We start from the raw sequence: 16248 nt of genomic DNA, 5'->3' as shown, positions 1-16248 counted from the left end.
TTTACAGCTTGTGGAGAGAATGGAATTAAATCATTATTTAACCTAGTGCCTAGGAAATACACAATTAATTAATGCTGGCTATTATTAAATACAATTATGCTGCACTTCTATTTACAACCCCTTGGAAAGCAGAGAAGGGTAAGGAGGCATTATTAAATTCATTGAGATTTGTACCCTAGAGATATTGGATGCGTTAGTGGTAAATTGATGAGAACAGAATCCTGGCTCCTGTGCTCCATAGCACTTTCGGCTTATTTAGCAGACTTTTGGATTGCATGCATGTATCTCAAATGCTGTCATTAAATTCTCCAAAAATAATTAATTTTACTCTCATAAAAATATCTAGCTGTTTTTAGTCTTGGCCTCTCTAGTCCATTATCTACAGTTATCAGAGAAATCAACTTACTGCTAATCTAACCATTTCACACCTCCTTTTAAAACTCTTCAATAATGCCCTAAATGCCTACAAAATACCTTCCAATTTACAAAGATGGCAAGGCTGGTCTCCCTTAATCTGACCCTGGCCTCACTCTATTCCTGGTCTGGATACTCCCTCTGTATGAATAAGCTTTTTGCTCCATGCAGGAACTTCCCTAGTATGTTTCTGGTCCCTCCCCACTCCCATCTCTATGCCCCTGCCAGATTAGGAGCTCTTTCTTTGTTCTGGGAGGGAGAGAATTGAAGTAATAACAGCCTTAGGAAGCCTCTTAAGAAGAGCCTTGAGAATCAACCTAAACATCCATCCATTACAAAATGAACACATCGAGGGACTCAGATAGAACATTCCTTACCTCCTTAAAAACCCCAGCCCTAAAGATCTCCATACTATTAAGTGTAGAAAAAGTTGAAAGTCACCAGAGAGCTAGATATCCAAATGTTAATAGTAATTTAATTACATCTCTGGAAGATAGGATTGTAGGTGATAGTTATTCTTCTATAACTCCTTCTAGTAGTTTCCAAATTTTCTATAACAGATTGGCTTAAACAATAAGAAGTAATTAAAAACTTGAGGTAATCTTATAATGAACTCTAAAGTGCAAAGGAGCAACAGCACTCATCCCACCCTGGGCCTGAGTCATAACGATGGTGATTCAGTGGCTGCTCTGTTGGGCATATAGACATGAGCAAAACCTGGTCCATTGCTTTTACAAGGGAACTGTAAACTCAAACCCAAGAAATGACCCACTCAATGGAATCACTGACTCAGGTACATTCTACAAGCTTTCAATGAGGACACAGCAATCTTTATAGTAGTATGGTTCCTACTTCCTAGCTTAGGGTCTTTCACCCAGGATTTGCCTTTCCTCAGACCATCTATGAAGGTGGACTGCCTGACAGTGAACATTCTCTTGGCAAATATACCCCCCCACCAAATGAAAACCCTTAGTACAGCTGACTTTGGGCTGGCTAATCTGAGATTCCCCTGAGGAAATAAATCCTCCTATAGCTACCAATATTTCAAATTTCACATCCTCAAAAACAGTTTGGACAAATAAAGATCTGCTTAAGACAAGTTCTGCTAATTAAGAGAAAATGCACAGGTCCTTGAGTGCCCTCTTAAGCAAATGTACAGAGCATACAGCCAGCAGGGCCATTGGGTACTGGATCACCAGTGGGCACCGGTTGACAACCTCATCCCCCTGCCCAGTGTTTTCTCACAGTACTTGTTTTCTTTCAGCCCTATGCCCCACGGCATATGCCCAAAGCTATTAATTAATCACATAAAACAAATGACTTCAAGTTTCTGAGTTTCATACCCATTTGGAAGACTCCAGAACTTGCTAACAATTTTTGTGTATGACAAAATAATTTTTGTTATTTTTCCCTCATCCTAGAATCAATGGACTACTTCTTTCTTTTTCAACCACACATGCTTCTAGGATTTAGGGAATTTCAGAATTGCAGACCTAGAATTAGATTTGAGAAATCCATCTTCATGTCCCTCCCACTCTCAGCAATTCTCTGAAAGCATTCTAAATAGCTACTCTTCATAGAAGGCTCTGGAAGGCCGGCTGTTAGAGAACCCTGTCTCTCTGAAACCTCTTTGGATCCAGCTGGCTTCAAGTTTACCATATGTACTTACTTGGTCACTCCCTATCTTTTTGCCCATGGCTTCCTATCCAAAGTCCCTGCTTAAATGTAGCCCAAACGCCTGTTTCTATCAGTAAGAGTCTCTGTTGTATCTATGTGCTATAGAGTAACCTTTTGTTTTTAGACTTATAAACAAAGCAAAATCAAAACAATAAGCTCCGAGAGCTCATTTTACGTTTGATGGCCCTGTCTCAACGCTGCAACAACAGCACCGTCAAACTGTCACTGCTCTGTAGCATTTGCCCCAGATGCCATCCAGGTCTGCACCTGCGCAACCAGGATGGGCATTGTGAGTCACTCTGTCTGCCACCACATAAAAAGCTAATTTCACATTCAGAATATATGTTTTTTTCTTTCAATACCAATAGCAACAAGAGTGTGCCAAAAAATTCCCCTTGAATCTCTATTCTGTTTTTTAAACTACAGAACATTCTTTCATAGTTTGACAGTTAAAATGCTGCAGTTAATGTAATAAACAGAGAATTTTTCTAAGTAGCCTGTCAAAACAAGTGACACTTTTTTTTTTTAGCTAGCGAGTCTCAGATTCAGAACAATAGGAAGTACCTTTCAAAGCAACATCTTCATTATACAATCAAATTCTCAAAGTAATCTTCTCATCAAAGAATATTGTGTTATTTCTTTCCCAGTAATTATCGGAGTTCTGCAACCTCTCTGGCAGTGGTGACTATGACAAACGCAGCTGTGCTGAGTTCAAAGACTGGGGCTCTTGCCCTAGCTGACATGGAGCCAATGCATCCCAGAGCACATTTCTCAATGACTTGGTAGTCTGGGCAGTAAGAAGTCAACCTTTCTAGGATCTGTGAACATGACCCCAGTCTCCAAGTACAAAGTGTTTAGCCAGTCCCTTCAAGGACAGCAGTGCTACTGAGGATTTTTAAGCACCTAAGCTTATTTTCTTTCCTGATAAATAAAATAAAGTGATCCCTCCAAAGAGTATCAGAAGATTAAAAAGAAAACAACTTGGGCTGGAAAGATGGCTCAGAGGTTAAGAGCACTGACTGTTCTTGCAGAAGACCGGGTTCAGTTCTCAGCACCCACGTGGCAGCTAACAACTGTCCCAGAACGCCCATTCTAAGGGATCTGATGCCCTCTTCTAACCTCTGTGGGCACTGCAAGGCAGGGGTGCACTTACATAGATACTGGCAATACCACATACACATAAAAAATAAAAATAATAAATAAAATATTTTTAAAAAGAAACAACCAAAAAATGGAGGGGTGTGGATGCAGAACTCTGCTGTCCATCCCATAAAACGCAATTCTGTATTCTTCACTTTCTGCCTTTTGGAAGATAGCTATCACAAGTAGAAAGACCATCCACAAGCCGAAAGAACTGGCAGCCCAATCCCTATGTGGACCAAATTTTAAAAACTGGGAAGATGGGAAGAAAATGATACGTCTTAAAATATCAATGAAATCTGTACTTTATTTTAACCTTTTTGGTTTTTGGAGACGGGGTCTCACTATGTAACCCAAACTGGCCTGGAACTTGTTACATTGCTCAGAATGGCTTCAAACTCAAGATCCTCCTACCTCAGCTTCTAGGCACTCAGATCACAGGCCTTAGTCACCACACCAGTTCCAACCTGTACTTTAGTAGCTAGCTAGTCATCAAGAGGAAGCGCAAAGCTTTGGAAATGTAATTTTCTCTGAAGGGTTTTTGGACTTCAAGAGTTCGTGCAATTCATTGCTAGTGGAAGAAGCAGGAAGCAGACCCACCTCTCTTTTGGGGTGCTGGTGTTTGAACCCACAGCCTCAGACATGCTAGACAAGCACTTTATCCCCCAAACCAGAGGATCCCATTTCTAAGGATGATTCATGAAACCTAGCTATGAAGTCTGGAGCATACAGCAAATACCCAATAAATGTTTGTTTCATTTTAATCTAATTTAGGAGTGCCTCTCTCATTAGATTATAGACTCCTCAAAGCAGGACAATGTACTACTTTTAAATTTTAATCTACGTGGTAAGTTCTTGAAAATATTAGTGCGTTTCTGCCTCCTTTTAAACAACTAAGGCTGAGAGGAGATTAGAATGGACTATGAACTCACTCAGCAAATGTTTATTGATGGCTGCCTTGGTGTACTCTCAGGGTGAGGGATATGGCCTGGCTATTCAATACTATGGTAATCCCCTCTTCAAAGTATGATGTGCTAATACACACTACCTTAATCAGAGTTCTAGAAGGAGGAGCAAGCCTCTTGGTCCATGCTTAATACCATAGCATCTAGAAAAAACTAGGTGTTCAATAAGTATTAATGAATACTAAGTGAATGAAGTAAAATGAAGTTTGTTGGCCTTTCACGGACTCCCAGTTTCTAGCAGTTTCTCAGTAGGAGTGCCGTTTATCTGGCCAGCACTGTTCTTTAGCACTGCTGGTGGGGCTCCTTGACAGTGCATGTCCTTAGCATCCCTTGGTCTTCAATGAATGCCAACAGTTTGTGCGCCTGCTCATGTATTCTGACAGCCCAAACGTCCTCACACATTTCCAAATGCCTCTTAGGTGCTGTCTCACCCTTGACTAAGAATCACAGTGACTTGAATGATGGCGGCAGCAAGAGAAACAGCAGGAAGTGGATGGGTCCAGGAAACGATGAGGAAGGACAAATCATAGAGGAATGGTCAAGAGAGAGGGAGGCAGTATAACTGGAGAGAAAACACGGTGGTTTTTTTTGGTCTTTTTGAGACAAGGTCTCCCTGTAGCCCCAGCTGTCCTGGAACTATGTAGACCAGGCTGGCCTTGAACTCACAGGGATCAGCCTGCCTCTGCCTCCCGAGTGCTGGGATTAAAGGCGTGCACCACCACGCCCGGCTGAAAACATGGTTTTATATGGTTGTCGGTCACATGAGTTCTCCAAGCCCTAGGGAACTCTTGTGCCCTTAGCCACCCTGCCCATGGTCCTTCAGGGAAGACAGAGCATAAAGTGGCTAGGCAGGTTTCTTGGACCCTACTCCTGCTTAGGTCAGTGAAGTTCTGGCTTTTCTATTTGATATTTTGGATTTTCCTGTTAAATTTCTGTTTGAAGAAAGGGTTTTGAAGCTAAAAGAGCTGAAAGTCATGGTTCTAGAGTTAAGGATGATGGTCCCAGCTGGGATGAGGGAAGGCCTTTGAAATGTTCAGTGCGGGAGATTAAGACCCAAGAGAAAGTTTGGACAAAGAGGACATGGTGTGACAAAAACGACATGTGTTGAAAAGCCTGTGCAGTATGGAGTTTGGGTGAGTGAAAGGGAAAGAATCCTGGGGGAAGGAAATAAAGCTGTGCTCGGAGGCTATTGTGAGCTGGTCTGGGGGCAGACGTTGGGAAGTCTATCTAAGGGACAACTCTCTTGGAAAGTGCTCAGTGAACACACCAGACACGTAAAGTTTAATGTTCTTGTGGAGATCTAATAATAAAGGAAGGTCGGCCAAGCCAGGGACTCAGAGTTGACATCTGTAGCTGGCTGCAATTGGTTGCAGGTTGGAGGGAGATTTTATTTCTAACAAAAAAACATAAGCTGGTGTGTGGGGCTGCAGAAGCTAGTGCCATGCCATCCCTATGGCAAAGGTTTCCCTGAGGATCAGGAGTGGCCATGTGCTTTGCATGCCCCATAGCAATTAGGAGAATGTCTGGCATCCAATAAGGTCATAGTTTTTTGTTGTTGTTATTGTTTCCGCATTGAGTTGATTCATTGTCAGCTTGGAGGCAGCCTCTGCAGAGAAGTGGGTTTCCAGCTGCCTCCCTGGCTGAATGAAAGTCTGAAGAGGTTGCCACATGGATGTGAATGAATGAATGAATACATGCATGCAAGCACAGGTATGATGGCTTTGCTTGTGATGACATTTGTCCCCTGGCACTATGAAAACAGGGGCTGCCTCACTCTGGCATAGAAGTAGAGCAGTTTCTGTTTACCATTGGCCAAAGGTCATTTAATATGGGGCTCCAGTTTGACCTGAGCCACCCACTGAAGATCTAGAGTTTTAACTCAGGTAAGTGGGAAATATAGGATCCCCGCCCCCCAAATAAAAAGGCACCAACACTGCTGCAATGTCAGCCCTTTGCTGTTTCTCCTCTGACCCTGGGGAAAGATTAGGCTTTTGCATTTACCCTTGAGACCCTCTTCAGATATGCCTATGATAGCCCTAACTAGCAGACCAGCAACCAGCTCTTACGGTTTACGCAGGATCATCCTCATGTGGGCATCGGGGCCCATCTGCGACAACAGCAGCATGGTGTCCTGGAGCTCCTCCTCACACTCCTTCTTCTCCTCCTCAGTAGGCAAAGGGGCATCCTCATGCTCATCATCCAGAAATCGGTAAAATAAATATTTGTCTTGGAAATGGTGCTCCTGGTCCACTGTGAGAAACATGGAGGAGGGTTGGCTGGGGCTCTGAGCTAGCCAGGAGTGCAGAGCCCGAGTTCCGAGTTCCATAAGAAAGCCGAGTGGCAGCACAGTGGAGATTCTCAGCTCTTAGCACTCCACCTCGCCCAGGCGGGGCAGCTGGACACCAAGTCACCCCAGCTGCTGTCATGCAGGCCACAGCCTCCTGGGCCCACCCGATCTGGACTCTGTGGGCGTCCCCACTGAGCACCTGCCAGCTTTTCTGAGATGAGCGCACTGACCTGCAAACATTGCCTTGGTGACATTTCCTAGAGTGTGGGGCATGTGTCCTGAACAGGTAAACTCACTGTCAGATCCTGCTGGTAGAATGACTTTAGAAAGTACAGTCTCATGTGGGAAGCTCTTTTGTGAGATCAGAATGTATCTTTTCTTTCTACATGCACTGTTTATGAACATTTCTCTCTCCACTTGGAAAAAAAGAGCTACAAGAACCTTAATTAATTATTTGAACAAATCCAACAACAGACCACGCTTCTAAGTCATATACTCCCTTAAAGGAATTTGTGGTGAAATCCTTCCAGGATCTATTTTAAATAGTTATTTCTTCCTTTTCTTTTTGCACAGCTGGAGAATCAAACCCAGGGCCTCACACATACTAACCAAGTGATTTACTTGTGAGCTATATCCCTAGACTTCCTCTTGTTATCTTCAACAAGATTTAGATCTTTGCTAAATAATGGTAATGAACTAGGCTAGAATGCCTCATCTAAATGTTGGAAAGCCACTTCGCCCCTTTCTAGCAACAATACTCTCAAAAGATAAAGAGCAGTGGTAGACCCTTTCTGCTCAACATGATCCTTGCAACAGAAAGGGTGGCATGTGGGCAGGGTTGCAAAGCAAGATGCTCAGACTCCAACCCAGGCCTGCTAAGCCAGAATCTGCATTAAAGAAAGGTCCCAGGTGATTGGTATGCACATTAAAGTCTGAGAAACTCTAGCAAAATCTTTATTCCCAGGTTCCCAGGTGTTGGCGAATGAAATGGATGATTTAAGTATTTTCATGCTTAGAAATACAGTCTGAAACAAATGGTACGCACAGTTCAGTGACAGTTGCACAGCGACCCTGAATAGCTACTGTGTTCAGTGAGAGCCATTGCACTTACTAGGGGCTGCAATTGTGGAGCATAGCTCTGATTTTAAATACGATCCTGCAGGTATACAAATTGGCTCTCCCAGACAGAAACACAGTTAAAAGGCAGCTTCTGAATTCATTACTCACTTTCATGTCATCAGCCCAGCCACACATCTCACTGCTCTTCATTCTGCCTCTGCATCAGAATTGCTATGCAATGCTCGGAGTGTAATCACACTATCAATGAACCATGAATGCAAACTAATAAACATAATTGGAACTGATACACTCCAGTTGCAATTTCATTTTCCTTCCCTTCGTTCTCGGAAGTTAGGAAGGTACAATGGTGGAACATAGCAATCAATAGCATCCACTGGCTGCATTTATATTGCTAAATGAAGACGCTAGCTTGGTGGTCCCTTAAGGGGATCATAATTCTTTGTTGCCCATTTGGGAATTCAGTAACAGCTTACCCAGGAAAACACACTTAGCATTTACTGAGGGTTTTCCAGGGCCTGAGGCTCATCTTACCATGGTCGAGGACACCATCTTCCAGCAGGACTTGCCACATGCCAACAGCTTGACTCCGGGAGTGAACACATGAAGTCTGTTGCATCATCCAGTCCACCAGCTCGGTCCCCACACAGCATTGTCTAAAGGAGATAAGACACAGGATAGGGAAGCCACCCCTTTGCAGAGAGAAGTCTAGAGAAAGAGAGTGTGGTGCTCTTAAGCTGTCACAAGGCAAAGAAAGCACCATGGGGCATAGAGTGCTTTCAGCTCAGGAAAGAATCTTCTCTAAGCAAGGTTATGTAAATAAAAGAGCGCTAAATGAGATCTCCAGGGTGAGGTGGAAGGGCTGCTAGAGCACAGCACCATCGTACAAGCTAAGCTGGATCTCTGTGAGCTGGTTCCAGAAAAACTTCAGGGTGAGACAAAGGTAAAGCTGAACATTAACTTCCTTCCCCTGAGCCTTGTGTGGAGATAGTGTCGGTGAGGTACTTGGAGGTGCTCCATGAAAGGCACTGTTTAAGTACAAAATTATATAGCACTTTATATTTTCAAGTAATACCGATCTTCCTCAGAGGGGTGTTGGGAGAAACAAGCAATTAGCGATGCAAATCTCTCTGAAAAAAAAATGTCTGTGTAATGAGCATTAGCACTTCTGTGGAACCTGTCATTTAACAGCACCAAATGCTTCCTGTGTTCCTGTTAGTTCCCTAAGCTATCTCTTGGGATAAGTTGGTCTGGGTAGACAAAATATGTGTATTGGTTAGGAAATACATAATTATACACTTACAGATGAGGAAACTCTGAAACCCTGTGTGGAGTGAGAGAGTAGGGCAGGTACATATTCCTGGTATGACAGCACAAGGGTGCTGAGACTTTGGGACAAGGGAGAGAGTGGAATCTTGAAGTCCAAGGGAAGGATCCCAAGGGACAATAGAACTGGGCAAGGAGCCTCAGAGCAGCTAGCTGCCTGCAGCTGGGATTGAGCCACTGCTCCCTTGGCATGCTACGATGGCACCACCTCTGGGTATGAGCTGAGACTGGACCAAGCTTGGAAACTCTTGTGTAAAGTGAAGTTGATTCCTTGACCTGGCCACTCTGGGAAGAATTCTGAGTTGGGATAAGAAAAGAGATAGAACACCATGCTGATACTCTGCTCGGTGACGCTGGCCAGCTCCCTAGTTCTCAACTTCCTCCTCTGACAGAAAAAGGAGGAGCAAGGAACTTGGAGGCCTTCGCAGCTGCAACATTCTAGGAGCTCTGAAATCTATCAGAGCTCCTGGGACGTGCTGACCCTGACCCAGAATATTTCCAGGGAGGGCTGCTGAGACGACTGTGTGAGCCCCAAGAATGCTCTTATTCCAGTCTACAACTATCCAGCATAGCTTCCAAGAGGGAAGAGGCACCTACACATTCATTCTGAACCAAACATTCCCTGTCAAAAGTATTTCTCTTTCAATTTTGGAGTTTATTAATTTGAAAAGTCTCTTTAAAAGTATAGAAATCAATTTCATTTGGCTTTTAATTCAATGATTGCTCTTTGAAAAAAGAGCACAGGTAACAATATCCCCAGAGCACCTGAGTCCCTAAAAAGGGTGCTGAGACTTTGGGGCAAGAGTACTTAACAGAAGACATCGCTGTGTCACCTTTGGCTGGTGGAGTCACATCACTGGGTATCCTCTCCTCTAATGAGCCCTAGCCATTTTAGAACTATTGACCTCTGGCATAGTGGTCCCTGGGGGTAATACTGAGTCTGGAAAGGTCTTGAGTTCCTGATATTGAGCAATCACGTAGTGGGGTGAGAAGCAGAGGGAGAGAGGACAGGGCTTGCAAGCACAAGATCTGGGACAAGAACGCAAACTGCCTCAAAAGAGAAAGAAGTCATGATTTTGGCTTCAAGGAAGTCTACTAGTCATTAGCAGATCATCAATTTGTATCATAGGGTGTGGGACAGACATGACCCCTACATTTCAGGGGTTTAAAATCTCAGAAATATGGAGTAAGAAAGTGATCATGGTTTCTGACCTCTATTTTCCATTATTTGTCATACAACATGACATACTCAATGAAATTTCCTAACACAAGTCAGTAATTGAGGAAGCACACTCCCATCTTAAGGAAAAATAATTTTAAAAATTCAAGGAAAAGATCTTCTAGCCACATGAGATTTTGAAGTCTGCTTAAAGCTAACAAGCTAAAGGGCCAAAGAAGCAGAACTCTGAGGATATGGAGTGCGTGTGTTTTTATTTTGTTTTAAATCTTTACTTATGGTGAATATGACCCACAAATTCCAGAAGGAATTAACTTCCAGAGTTGGAGCACAAAATTGTCGATATAGATCTGAAAACAGTAGCTAGTAAAAATATGGGGCTGGAGAGGTGGCTCATGGGTAAGAGCATTTGCTACTTAAGCACAGGACCTGAATTTGAATGCCCAATACCCTTGCAAAAAGCTGAGCATGGCCAGGCACATACCTATGACCCCAGTACTGTGGGGAGCAAAGACAGTAGGGTCCCTGGGGCTTGCTAGTTGCCAGCCTAGGTCCAGTGAGAGACTGTCTCAAAGGAATAAAGTGGAGAGTGATAGAGCAGGGCACCCAGTGTCCTCCTCTGGCCTCCACATGTACACATGGGAATATGCTCCTGTACATACCACATATATGGGTATATGCACAACAACAACACACACCACACACCACACCGAAACAAAACAAGAACATACCAAGGCCCAGATGACCAGTCTGCCCTAAGAAAGAAGTCTCTTAAGAGGAATGTCTACATAAGTCTAAAGTATTTCTCAAATACCCTCTTATTTCTAAAATTCCACCAAGATGAGGTCAGTCAAAATGTAACAAGCTGTCAGTTTGGGTCTTATGACACATTCACACCAAATGCAAGCAGAAGGGTATTGGTTTTCATGTTGTGGAGAAGCCGTGATGGAAAGATGCAGGTAGGACCTGCAATGTTTTCCCAGTCCTGTCCTTGAGAAAGACCAGATGTTAAGGGCACACAGGTGGTAGGCTTGTGAGAGGGCAAACCAAGTATTATTTCACAGGGTCTATCACAGTTGGCTGCCATAGTAAAAATCTGTATCTATGGTAACTTTTATTTCTGTGGAAGTTTTTCACTGCCTTGGTATTTGGTTCATGGCACTTGACTCAGGCCAAAGTTAATGGGCTCTGAGGTCATGCCTAGGCTAAATGGGACAGAGGAACTGACTGATGGTGAAAGGAGGACTGGGTCCCAACCATGGATTCAGCTTGTGTACCATGTAGTAAACATTCCAGTTCCTAACATTTGTTGAATTGATAAATAAAAAAGCAAGGATTAGGCTTGAATTCTTAGTCTACTGTGGTTGAGTTATCTTAGAAGGTTCAACTAACCACAGAACCTCTATCTTCTTTGTCACTTCTGGTGTTTGTTTGTCTTTTTGAGACAGGATCGCCCTGTAGCACCAGTTGTACTAGAATTCTCTATGTAGACTGGGCTAGCCTATATCTCACAGAGATCTTCCTCCCTCTGCCTCCCGGGTGCTGGGATAAAGGGTATGCACCACCATGCCCAGTTAACTTCTGTTTCTTTAGTTAGTCAGTTAGTTGTGTGTGTATGTATAGGTCAGGGGACAATTTTCAATAGTAAGTTCTCTCTTTCTTCCGGGATTGTGGGGATCAAACTCAGGTTGTCAGACCTGGAAGCTAGCGCCCTTACTCACTGGCCCTTTGGGTTTTTTGTTTGTTTATTTGGTTGGTTGGTTGGTTGGTTGGTTGTTTTTGAGATAGGTTTCATGCAACCCAGGCTGGCCTGGAACTTTCTCTGTAGCTGAGGAAAAGCTTGAACTGGTGATCCTCCTGCCTCCACCTCCCAAGTGCTGGGACTGCAGATGTGAATCACTGGGTCTGGCTGGCTTTGTCAATTTTTTTTTTCATATTTTTGAGACAGGGTCTCCCTGTAGCCCCACCTGACCTGGAACTTGCTATGTAGACCAGGCTGGCCTTGAACTCATAGATGGCTTTGTCAATTCTTAACTTTAATGGCAGCTATAATAAGGAAATCTTACTTTATCTGAGTATAGATGTGATAGAATTATGTATTTTACTAAAATGAAACTTTATCTTAGAAAATAAAAATAAAGAAATAAAAAGTAAAGAAAAAAATACTATGAAAGGTTTTATATATTTTGTTGTCTTCTGTCTCCTTAAGAGGTTAGAACACTATGACTTTAAAAAAATGGTGAATTTGAAAGCAAACTTGGTTTAAATCTTGGTTGTACCATTCACTAGATTTGTGACAGAAAACTCCTTTTTTTTTTTTTTGTCTTTTTGAGACAGGGTCTCCCTGCAGCCCTAGCTGGCCTGGAACTCACTGAGCTGACTCAGTTTTGTCATCTGAAAAATGAACATATACCTAAGTACACCTAGAAGATGAGACACAGGGAAAGAGGCCTAGTTCAGGTACTGGAGCACAGGGATGAAGGCGGTGTCAGCTGGACTTGGTAGGTTCCCCGAAAGATGCTGAAAACAGAAATAATACAAAAAATGTTCTCATTGCTTATCACAAGTGAACTAATGCCTGCACAAATTACTTCCGGTGTTAAGCCCACGATGCTAAGGCTAATTCAACACTCTGAGTTCAGCAGGGCTTCAAGACAAGCATAGGCCTGGAACACGGGGACCTATGTTTGCTCCAATTTCAGTAAATACAAGTGGGAGGAGTCCATAGCCTTTAGAATTAGCAAACGTACCTGTATGTCTTCAGGTGGTATTTTCTGTCTCTTATCATGTGAGGTGCTCGGGAGAGAATGGCATTTCGTAGAATTTTTCCCGCCCTGAGGATCTTCTCTGAAGGGACCTGGATTTTAATCAGGTGGAAGGAGAGGAGGAAAAATAAGGATGGCTTATAGAAGGAAAACAAGCCAATGACTCCTTAAATCACTTTCTAATCAGAGTCTGGCTAGAAAAACATAACTTACTCATACATATTTACATTACTCACTCATGTGACATGTCACTGTTTTATGTTGAGAACTGAGATGCATTGCATATTTATTGACTCTAGAAAGAGGATTTGAGGTGCCTTGACATGATGGTCTGACACATGAACCACATCCAGCGCTACTTAAGAAGTGAGCTCTGATGGTTCATCAACCCACCTACGTCCCATTACCTTGGTAATGGTGTTAGCAGGACGGAGAGGAACGTGAGGTTCAATGAGAGGTGTCTGAAAAATAAAATGTTAAAGCAAAAGAAAATTAAACAAAAAGTTCAGGAAATAAAATTATGGGTTAGGGGATAATAAGAAATAACAATTTTATGAAACTCAAAATAGAATTTAAAAAAAAAAAACAGGAGATAAAGCTGTCTAAGGAGTTTGAATGCGTAGGCATTCAAAGGGCAAAATTGGATCATTCGGTTTGCCAACATTTAAATATAAATTGTTAAAAATGAAGAAAAAGAACCAAACATACAAGAATGATTAGATGTTTGCAGGTTTAATGAAAAGGGAATACTCAAAGCTCAGCAGACATCAGAGCATGGGAGGAAACAAAACAAGATAAACATAAACAGAGATTAAAATGACCTATCTCCAGGGTGCAAATATAGTATTGATTTTGGATGAGGATGAGCTGTCTCCTTTGCTCTAGTGTAGCTGAGATTCTTTTTCTGTGGTGTTTTCTCTTCAAATGCAGCCTCCTGGCCATTCTCTGCACTCGACCTCCTAGAACCCAATGGAGGCAGTTGGCATGTTTCTCTTTTTCTGACAAAACTGTGCATGGTCTTCAAAATTTTATACCCTCCAGATCAGTTCCAGGGTCTAGAGAGCACTCTTCATATGAACCACAATCTTTGGATGGACAGAATGAACCTGAAGCCAGGGAGGGGGCAGTTTCTTGCTACTCAGCTACACAATGGTGTCCCCTAATCTTGTCCAAACCTCTTTGTTATCTCAAATATCTGGCAATGACATTTCCAAATGGAAGAGGAAGATATATTCAGTCAAAGGTGGTGGAAGAGTCATCAGTACAATGTTGTTTATGACACTCTGGGAAGGTATGATGGCAATTTACTTATGAGATTTAGTAGGCTGGGCCTCTACCTATACATACAACAATGATTTCCCAAAGGTGTACATGTCCTTGAGCCCAGAACCTGTGCATGTTAAGTCACCTGGTAAAAGGGATGCTGTGGGTCTGGTTAAGAACCCAAACAGGGAGACTAGCCCGGTGTTTCCAGGGGGCTGGAGTGCAAGAGGGAGACAGAAGGTCCTCACCGGACAACAGCTTGAGGAGGAGTTGGCAACTCATCTAGCTTTGAAGATGGAAGAAGCCAGAAGCTGGAAATGTTGCAGCCTGGTCAGGGATTAGGCAAACCAAGAAACTCCCCTTAGGGTCTCTAGAAAGAACACAGCCCTACTGATGCCTTGACTTTAGTCCAGAGATTCACACCAGACTTCTGAAGTGCAGCACGGTAAGCTTAGTGATAGGCGCTGTTTCAGACCACTCAGTTCTCACCTGTTATGGCAGCGCCCAAACACTGACTCACAGGTCCATGCTTCATATCAACACCCCTGCTTTTTGCACACGGAGACTATTTATACTGAAAATAAATTGGTGAGTTCCCTCTAGTCCTAATTTAAAGTATATAATCAATGGGGGAAATAAAGGTCCCCATCAGTTTTTAAAACATTTTAAACCTCAACACAAATATACACATATAAACACAAACTTCCTTTGTCAATACTAAATTTCAGGTGGGTTGATGGTTTTAGTATTACAAAGAATTAAAGGAAGAAATGAATATTAAACTTTTTAAAACAGCAGAGCTTAGACATAGATTTGTTTAGAATGACTGAAATTTCATTGACTTTACATATTACAACATTTTCATCACTGGCATCCAGCAGACTTCCCCTGCTGAAACCATTAGAGCCCAAGTGTTAAAACTGAACACTGCTTATAGCCAGTAGAGCCAAAGGAAGTCAATGAGGTACAATTCAAAATGACTTGGAGGCAGGTGAGGTGGCACACACCTTTAACTCCAGTATACACATACATTTAACTAAGTAACTAATAAATGAAAAATAAATAATAGTTTTTAAAAAATCAGAAGTGAGCATGTCTTTAATCTCAACACTTGGGAGGCAGAGGCAGGTGAATCTCTGAAATTGATGCCAGCCTGGGCCACATAGTGAGTTCCGAGCCAGCAAGGGGACCCTGTCTCAAAAAAAAAAAAAGCCCTAAACAAAACAAAAACAAAATGACTTTAAGCAGAGACCAGTTTTGCCATGACAACACCTGGGCTCCTCAGTAGACTGGCAGCTGGACCAGGGACTGTGAAAACATAGCCCAGAGCCTCGATGAGCCAGGGGGACTCTGTGAGGGCATATCCCCTAGGATAACATTCAAAAGAGCCAGGCTCTCATATACCAGAGGTCTGGGAATGTCTAGTTACAGCGAGCTATTTCCCAGTTGTGACCTCCAGTTCCCAGCACCTGCCTTGTCTATTGTGCTGGATAGCTTTAGTGTCAACTTGACACACCTGGGTTGAGGGAGCCTCGATCGGGGAATTGCCTCTATTGGACTGGCCTGTGGCCATGTCTGAAGGGCATCTTCTTGATGAGTGATGTGGGAGGGCCCAGCCCACTGTGGGTGGTGCCACCCCTGGGCAGGTGGGCCTGTGTTGCATAAGAAAGCAGGCTGAGCAGGGGCCAGGGGAGCAAGCCAGTAAACAGCGTTCCTCCATGGTCTGTGCTCCAGCTCCTGCCTCCAGGTTCCTGCCCTGAGTTCCTACCTTGGGCTCCCTGATGAACTGCATGCGACCTGGGAGATGTAAGACAAATAAACCCTTTCCTCCCCAAGTTGGTACTGGTCACAGTGTTTTGTCACAGCAATGAAGAACAAACTAAGACAGTACCAAAGGAAATACTTTCTACTCAGCACCCCATGGGACCTTCTCCAAAATAGACCATAGACAGGGGCACAAAACAAACCTCAACAAATACAAAAGGATTGAAATAATTCCATGTATTCTATCAGACCACAATGCAATAAAGCTTACAATCAACACCTGAAGAAGCCAAAATCACCACACAAATGCTTGGAAATTAAACAACACACTCCTGAATGATGAATGGGTCAAAAGAGAAATTAAGAAAGAAATAAAAGTATTCCTGGAATTAA

The 16248-nt window shown here is 43.0% G+C and overlaps 1 protein-coding gene across 6 annotated transcripts in view; it reads right to left on the bottom strand.

Moving 5' to 3' along the window:
- Rapgef4 (Rap guanine nucleotide exchange factor 4) overlaps window positions 1-16248 on the bottom strand; it is a 362806-nt gene that overhangs the window by 86913 nt on the left and 259645 nt on the right. For 4 of the 6 annotated variants that reach the window (XM_008855271.1, XM_017794906.2, XM_008855273.1 and 1 more), the window contains 4 exons: window positions 13236-13289; window positions 12814-12920; window positions 8095-8216; window positions 6263-6446 (listed from right to left, as the gene is read on the bottom strand). In XM_008855271.1, coding sequence (XP_008853493.1) covers window positions 6263-6446; window positions 8095-8216; window positions 12814-12920; window positions 13236-13289 — 467 coding nt within the window. The remainder of the gene's footprint in view (window positions 1-6262; window positions 6447-8094; window positions 8217-12813; window positions 12921-13235; window positions 13290-16248) is intronic. The other 2 variants (XM_008855272.1, XM_008855274.1) reach the window with 1 other exon arrangement.

The sequence above is a fragment of the Nannospalax galili genome, unplaced genomic scaffold (genome assembly GCF_000622305.1).
Source record: "Nannospalax galili isolate Female #2095 unplaced genomic scaffold, S.galili_v1.0 scaffold346, whole genome shotgun sequence".
In the NCBI taxonomy this organism is placed as follows: Eukaryota; Metazoa; Chordata; class Mammalia; order Rodentia; family Spalacidae; genus Nannospalax; species Nannospalax galili.
The sequence above is the reverse complement of the archived record's forward strand: the minus strand, read 5'-3'. Positions and strand labels throughout refer to the sequence as shown.